This window comes from Carassius gibelio, chromosome B1, assembly GCF_023724105.1.
Source record: "Carassius gibelio isolate Cgi1373 ecotype wild population from Czech Republic chromosome B1, carGib1.2-hapl.c, whole genome shotgun sequence".
NCBI lineage: Eukaryota > Metazoa > Chordata > Actinopteri > Cypriniformes > Cyprinidae > Carassius > Carassius gibelio.
This window is the reverse complement of record NC_068396.1, coordinates 27,215,154-27,223,652: the sequence shown is the minus strand read 5'-3', so window position 1 is coordinate 27,223,652 and position 8,499 is coordinate 27,215,154. Positions and strand designations below refer to the sequence as shown.

The window sequence follows — 8,499 nt, the reverse complement described above, 5'->3', positions numbered from 1 at the left end:
ATGTAACTTTAGAGACGGTCCCTAAATTTGAGACTCTCGAACGTCCAACGACAAGCCAACTTTATGTCCTTTTCTTCTTTCTCTTTTTTGCACCAGAGGGATACATCCTTTTTGTGACATGGCTTATAATTTATTACAGTGATGCGCACTTGTTTTGCGAATTGTCAATGCACGCGAGATGTCTATGCGCAAGACTCAAACGCTAGAAGACACAGCAGCAGTTGTCGGTAAATAATAATTTTCTTGTCTTTAATTATTAATTTATTCGTTCATTATTCATTCATTCATTTATATAACTTGTTTAAGTTATTTAATTGTAAAAGTAAGTAAATAAATAAATAAATAAATAAATAAAGAAAAAAAAAATGATTGGGGGCCCCCTGGTGGCCAGGCCGCTTAGTTCGCTTATGCCTCGGGCAGTCTGACAGCTGAAGGTCTGGAATCCATGGCAGCTTTTATTGGCCAAGGCCCAATCATTCGTTTCATTTCAGCATCTTGTTTCAGGGCAAAATGGTCATCAAAGTGGGCCTAGCTCCCAATCCACATAAGGCTGGCATTACCTCTGGTACACTGTTCAGAAGAGATAATGACTTTAACAGCTCCTGGAAAGGAATACACACTCACTTTTGTGGAAAGAGGTGAGAAAGTCAAAGGTTAATGTAGGCTACAATGTAAGTGTGTTCACTTTTGTTTAAAGACTAGTTAATGACCTTTAAAAACCACACATCCCAAGGATTTCAGCCTTTTAATTGGTTTTATATGCACTTGCTGTAGCTGTAAACATTCCAGAACATTATCACCTGAAGCCATGTCGTCTTATACAGTTTAGAAATATATAAAACGTTAGACTATTTGTAAAAATTTACATGAGGGTGAATGCTACTGCTGTTTGTCCTTAATATCATTTTGAAAATATCATATACTAAATCTAAAATACTGTATAACAGAACAATATTATGGGTCAACATGATGCTTTGGAAATATACAATTGTTGAAACCTCAAATTTGATCGCAATACTAAAATCTCTAAAGGAACACTTAGGCCTCTTTTACACTGCAGGTTTTGATCCCAGATGCCCGATTCTTATTTGTTATATCTTTTTTTCACTCTTCCAATTACATGGTCATAGAACACAACTGATTTGTGTCACACATGAGCAAAAGAATCAGAATTGGGTCACATTTAACTGAAGGTGTAAACAAGCCCTTAAGAGTCCTGAATGTCTCAAAAGGTGACATGAACACTGTTTGCTTTGAGAAGTTTCACTTGTTTCTGTAGGCTGAAGAAAACATCCTTGTTGTCATCTTGGATGGAAAGCAGTTCACCCTCTCTTGTCCATTTCCTCTCCGCAATTCTTCTTCCTTACCTTTTTTTTCTCATCCATTCCGTCAACTACTGCAGCCCAGTCAGGAGCAAGTGCCTTTTATCCCACATGTTCCTGCTTTCCCAGAAGTCCCTGAAGTAACTCAGCAACCTGCAACACCTAAACCAGAGAGATCTAAACCTGCTGTGATCATTTGGAGTACCACAGTTTCACCCTGAAAAATACCCTTATAGCTCTTATCATGGAATAGATCCTGTCCATCTCCCGCCTGCTCAGATTTATTCTATGTATCCCCTTCATCATCTCAAACCTCCTTTTGATAATCTTAAACCGTCTGTTCAACAACATCCGTCTCTATCTGTAGATCAAATACAACAAACACATGAAGAGATGGTACCCCAATACCCAATGATGCCCCCTCCACAATATTCATGTACCATATATCCTGCCTCTCTTATCCTGAGAGGTTCTGTCCTCCGTACCCTATATATGTCGTACCATCATCCCCCACTCCATGACCACTGCTTTGCAACCAATGCCATGGACATCATTTCCTAAACCTAAAAACAGTCCTCTAGCCCTTCCAGTTATGCAAGCGACCCTCAGCTCCCTGTCTTTTCTCCGGCTCCTCCTTTACAACCCCCCAAGATGTCTCCATCTCTTAATTGCATGAAGAATAAAATAATGGCAGCTTTGCCTTTAGCAAGAGCGGACTCCATTAAAGTCAAAGGTGAGTTCAGTGGTTCCCGACCACATTTCTCGAGATTTCTGATTGTAATAATATTTCACAATATTACTGAATACATATTTAAAAAATCTTATTTTTTGCTCCTCTGTGGTGATATTTGAAGATGCGTAGACAAATACCTGGATCTCTGTTCCATCGGTCCTAGCAGCCTGTAATTACACACTCCACTCCAGAGGGGGCAGTGTTGTGCTCTCTTCACCACTGCTATTTTCCAACATGTTACTGAATAAGTTGGTTAATACATAAAATAGTATAATAAACCTTAATTCAAAATTAAAGGGAATTACTTCGGAATTAAATGGTTAGTTCACCCCAAAAAAATTAATTATGTCATTAATTACTCACCCTCATGTCGTTCCAAACCTGTAAGATCTTTGTTCATAAGAACACAAATTGAGAGATTTTTTATAAAATCTGAGAGCTCTCTCGGTTTGACCAACTGTAGACAGTGTAACAGAAATGAGTCGAACCAGACAAATTAAAGAGTCTATCAAAGCTGTGCATTGAAACACGAGCCGAATTCCTCAGGAAGTCATAAATCAGTTCTAGTGCCACAAGAACCAAGCAAGATGACCAACCAACTTGTTCACATAACAGCTTTCAACATTAACACCACTAGAACAATTATTTACAATTTCAATTCGAAGAAGAGAAATTTGGTGTCAAATTTGTTGTTCGTAATTGAAATGCAACGCTGGACATCACATGGAAACCCATGAGTTAAACACTTCCATTGACTTCCCCCCACCTAGCAAAACCAGACTGAAATTCCTAAGGGGGAAGGGATTTTGTCTCAACAGAAGTATTTTTCAAGTGAATGGCAAAGAAACTGCTTTTGTACATATATATGGACCAGAATGAACTCAAAAAGACTTATAAATGAATCAGTCCATCGCTTCACTCCATATTCATTTATGTGTAACCCACACATTTGACTATCATGTTATAATCACTTATTGTGTATGTTTTTTTTAATAACTATGGGATAGCTGAAGGATACATAGTCATGTCTAGTATTGATATAATCGAATCTGCTTGCTTGATATTGTCCAGACAATAACTTATTTGTCCCATGTATCATATTCGTGTAATAGGAATCATTTCCAAAATTAATTCATTAATTTCAAAATTAATTTCCAAAATTCGAACCACATGCTTGGTAAGATAAACAAATGATTTATGATACCCCCAATCCAAGACAATATCTGATTGGTCAAGACAACATTTGAGGTGTGTCCAACAGGCCACTTTAAATACTTTGGACACCATGAAATCTTGCTTTTTGTCTGCTTTTAGTCTCTAGCTATGCTGCTACTATTAGCCATGTCTGCTTCTAGTCTCTAGCTATGCTTCTGCTAGCTTGTAGCTTCTAGCCATGCTGTTTAGTCATCACTGTTCTTTGAGCGCGGTTCCTGCGTGCTTCAGCCTGCAAGCCTGCTGCTACTTAGCCACGATGAGAAGGAACACAACCTTGTCTCGTCAAACTTTATTTCTTTTCTTTTCCGTTTGAGAGTTTCGTGTTCTGAGTTAAGTTTTGTAACGTCAGTTCAACTTCAACCAGCCCACACGACTCTGCACTTTCAGCCAACGCCCCAGGCACGGGCTTCCCAAGACGTCACTTCAGCGACTGAATTTCCAGCCAATCAACGACCTCGGGATAGCCCTTTCACCGAGGCTCCTTCTTCACAGGAGACGCAAGTAACTTTACCTCCAGACTGTGACCTTTGCTTGTGTATCTAATATAGTTTTAACCTCACTGAGGAACTCAATGCGAGGGCTAATTAATGCCGCGTTTCCACCGAAATTACCCGGAACATTTGTACCAGGAACTTTTTTTCCCAGGAACTTTTTTCCCCCCAGACCTTTTGCTTTCTGCGTTTCCACTGCGGTGTAAAGTCCCGGGTAGATTAGGCAAATAGACTGGTGACGTAGGTCTGCGCGCGTTTCTCAATACAAAGTACCGCTGATAAAAAAATTTTTTTTAAAAGTACGCTGATTTTGGACGTGCATCCTCGGTAGTTGGTTCAGACTTTGTGCATTCGTCTCAGGAGTGTGATATCCGCGACGACGCAAGTCCGGTAAATCTATAAACAGCAGCGTACTTGATAACTTCAGTCTGCTCGTCATGGCTACTGCAATTTTCCTTACTGTATATTTACAATAAAACGAAATATGATATCAAATACCACTGCCTCCTTTCGTTTTCATTTAAGCATAATAACAGCTGCAGAAATGTACTTAGTTCAGGGAAATGTGTATATGCAGCCATTACAATGAAACGAAATATTATATAAATTTTTTATTTTCATTTTAACATAGATAAATTGAATACAGACCAAAAAAAACCTGTTAGATTTACCCCGCAGCTGAATTATATGTTATGTTTAACCACTAAAGAGACATCAGAGCCAGCGGCACATATCAGAAGGTCTATCCCAGGAGAGGCTGCTCTCTGCGGATACATGAGGACTGAGCTCCCGCTGATCGAGTGGAGCTCACCGTCTACGAGATCGGCGAAACACATTTTTTAAATAGGCATGATCTTTATAAATAAACCATAGATTTGAGTTTTAAACAACTACTTCTCGCCTGAAATACTTTTAAAATTACATTTCATGACATAATAACAGTAATATTTGAAAATTATCCGAATAAATGGTGGTTGAATTCAACCAATGCTGCGTGAACTCAGATTGCTTTGGCTACTGCAATTTTCCCCTCAGTATATTTACAATAAAACGAAATAGGATATAAAATACCACTGCCTCCTTTCATTTTCATTTAAACATAATAACAGCTGTAGAAATGTACTTAGTTCAGGGATTATTGTAACGTTATATACAGCCATTACAATGAAAGAAATATTATATAGACTTGCCTTTTTATTTTCATTTTAACATATAGATAAATTGAATACAGACCAAAGAAAACCTGTTAGATTTACCCCGCAGCTGAATTATATTTTATGTTTAACCACTAAAGACACATCAGAGCCAGCGGCACATATCAGAAGGTCTATCCCAGGAGAGGCTGCTCTCTGCGGATACATGAGGACTGAGCTCCCGCTGATCGAGTGGAGCTCACCGTCTACGAGATCGGCGAAACACATTTTTAAATAGGCGCTGTCTTTATAAATAAACAACAGATTTGAGTTTCAAACAACTACATTCTCGCCTGAAATACTTTTAAAATTACATTTCATGACACAATAATAGTAATATTTTGAAAATGTTGATCCGAATAAATGGTGGTTGAACTCAACCAATGCTGCGTGAACTCAACCAATCAGAATGTTTAGCGCCAAAGTCCCGCCCCCGAAAGTTCCTGAACTTTAAAAAAGTACCACCTCGCCAGCAGGGACTTTCTGGGGGGCATTTTTTTACCTGGAACTTTTATTTAGTTCCTGGTTCCTGCGGTGGAAACACACCAAGTACCGGACCAAGTCCCTAGTTCCTGGGTAAAGTTCCTGCGGTGGAAACGCGGCTTAAGTGATTGATGGTTGTTCGTGTCTATGCAATTTAACGTATTGCTGTAAACTTGGGATTCCATATTTCCATTCTCTTAAACTCATCTTTCCCTAACTTTATATCTTCCTGCAACTTGTGTGAATGTGTGAGTGTGTGCGTTTATGTGTTAGATTAGTTTATATGTCTTAGATTTATCTAATAAAGCCTTATTCATATTGAAAAGAGAAGTATCTTGTGTTTTGTGCTTACAAGTTAATGTCTTAAACTGCCGATCTTGTTACTGTGCTAATTGATAGTGTTTCACTATAGCTTGGATATTAGTATCCAGCGCAGATTTGATGTTAAACGGATCGTTCACTGAACCGCAGGCGCGTCTCCGTGAACAGCCGTGAAACAGTGATTCTGTTCAAATTCCCTTTAAAATCTTAAATGATTACCTTGGAGCTAAATTGACCTGTTTCCGTTACAACAGCAATGCAACTGGACCGTTCCCAGGTTTAGAAACTTAGAAAGGAGATTGATAAAATAATTCATGTGACATCAGGGATTCAACCGCTGTAAATTGTCTTTAAGTTGTTACTGTACAAAGCATAGTAAACCATTTCTATGAAAATATCATTGCACTATTGTTATTTTGCATAAAATACATTGTTTAACAATATTATTGCACACTTATCCAACTGTATTTATTACCACTGTTCTTATGTTGCTGCTGTAATGTACATATAATCCCTATTGCATTCCTATTTATATTCTGTACATACTTAATACCGTATATATACAGTATAGTTGTACATTCTGTAAATCATAGCTTCACTTACTCTGCACTTATATGTAATATATTTAAGTTTTTTTGAGCAGATAAACCACAAATAAAACTTAAATAAAAAATAATCAGATTACTTGGGTATTAATTACAATTGATTAGAACATGTTAAACTAACAGCTGTATTTACTAATTTTACAAAATTTCTTTGTATAAAGTTTTATCACAATCAAACAAGAACATTTTCAAGAAAACTATGTGTGTATTTTGTGTGTTTTCCAATAGTTCGGCATTTCGTTTTTTTTCGGTTCATTCATCCGCCGCTGATCCCCCCCCGTCCCCTGCCAGCAATAGAGGTAAGTGTGGGTTATCTGGTGAAAAGCCCCTCCCTCGGAGCTTCTCAGGGGGGCTCCGGGGGTGTTTGGAGTTATTCTATATCAGATCAGGATTGCAAAAGTTTAAAAAACATTTTTTCATATAAAACCCAGCCGAGTCTTCTCTACGGTGTTGAAAAATATAAACCGTTTTTTCCAAGTGAAATGTTAACTTTCAAGAAAATCAAAGCATTTGATTACATTTGCAACCCAAAAAAAGTCATCTATAAGATTTTGTGTAATAACTACAGCCTTTTTTTCATTCACTACAATGATTATTACACACAATACCTGCATATGCTGCTGGGAAAACCCCTTTACCTGGAAGTACATCTGCTAAACCCTCCAGAGTCCAGACCCACTGCTATGCTGCTGGTGCATTACTTTGCAAAATCTGCCTGGATCCTTATTTATGATGGGTACGAGATGGTTTTGTGTTTTTTTCTTTTCTTTCCATTTTGTATACTGTCACTTCATTTATTTAATGCATCTATGCTGATAACGTTTTTTTTTTTTATCTTATCCCAAAACTTTGAATGGTTTAATGCTTTTAGCAAAAATATTAAGGAGCACAACTGTTTTCAACATTTAAAATAACAGTTCTTTTTGACTTTAGGTGCCCAGATTTCCTTGACCAGACCCCAACCCACAAGCCTCCTGCTACACCGGCAGAGGCCCTGATCAATCATGTTAGATGACTCACAATCACTACATTCCTGTTCCTGTCTGAAGATGCCAATCTGCAGACAGACAAGGAGGTAAAAAGCAGCTCTGGAAGTACTTAAAAATATAGATGTCATCTAGTCAAATTTAATTTGACATGCAACTTCATGTTATCATTATTATTATTTTGGGATTTGTCAGATTTATTCTGTGTGTTCAGCTGAGGTTTGTCTGCTCTCAGATGGTCCATGTGTTGAGGGCTGCTTTGCAGGTGTGTCTTAGCCATTGTAGTTCTTCATTCCCGCAGTATGCAGTTACAGACATCATTTATGGTTAATGAATCTCTGACTCCTAAGAGGTCTACTACACATTCTTTAGAGCTCCTGTTTAACAGCAATTTGTAAATTTTTACTTGTTGCATTTCACTCTCCTAAAGCAAATTTTTCATATCTCAATAATGTGAAGTCCTTAGAGAAGGCTGATGAGCTGGATAAAGCCCAAATAATAAATCATCATTCTTTTTGTTCGACACATGTACAGTCTTAAAAGCAATCACAAAGCAATAAAGCTTTGAAAGTAATTTACTTGGTATGGGCAAGTTTTAAAATGCCATTAAAATCGATGGGCTTTAGAAGAAAAAAAGTGTGAAAACTGGGTGATATCTAATTGTGGCTTTCTGTTTTATTTCTGCACAGGTTCAACTTGTGTGAACAGCTATAAACAAACTTTTTTTGCAGTGACTCAGATGAACCTGCGGCCATCAGCTGCACTGCTGCTTGACTCATTTCTGTATCACCAGATCCATCTATATGAGTCAACAATGCATTCAATTGTGCACTCTATCTTTTTCTTTGCATTCATTTATTACTGATGTACTGCTATGAAGACACTTGCGTCTGCATCTCACACGTAATGCTTTTAGGCACTGCTGCGTGAATAAATGAGAAGAAACTATGCACTTGATAATTTATAATACTTTTTGTGTTTAAAGCTAACTTATGTACGTTCACAGAGTTCTTGGTTGGGCTCTTCCTGGAGGAGAGTGTGTTCAGCTGAAGGGTTTGTAGTGTTTTCTGTTGTGTGTGATCAGGTTGGAGCTCTGACTGAAGGCTTTACCACACACTTTACACACATGCGGCTTTTCTCCTAAACAAAT

At 37.9% G+C, this 8,499-nt stretch overlaps 1 protein-coding gene across 1 annotated transcript in view; it reads right to left on the bottom strand.

The window, feature by feature from the left end:
- Positions 1 to 7,476: 7,476 nt before the first annotated feature.
- LOC127948757 (EVI5-like protein) overlaps positions 7,477 to 8,499 on the bottom strand; it is a 44,959-nt gene continuing 43,936 nt past the window's right edge. Inside the window, exon 24 of the mRNA XM_052545437.1 lies at positions 7,477 to 8,489. Within this exon, the coding sequence (XP_052401397.1) occupies positions 8,392 to 8,489 (98 nt within the window). The 3' untranslated portion in view covers positions 7,477 to 8,391. The remainder of the gene's footprint in view (positions 8,490 to 8,499) is intronic.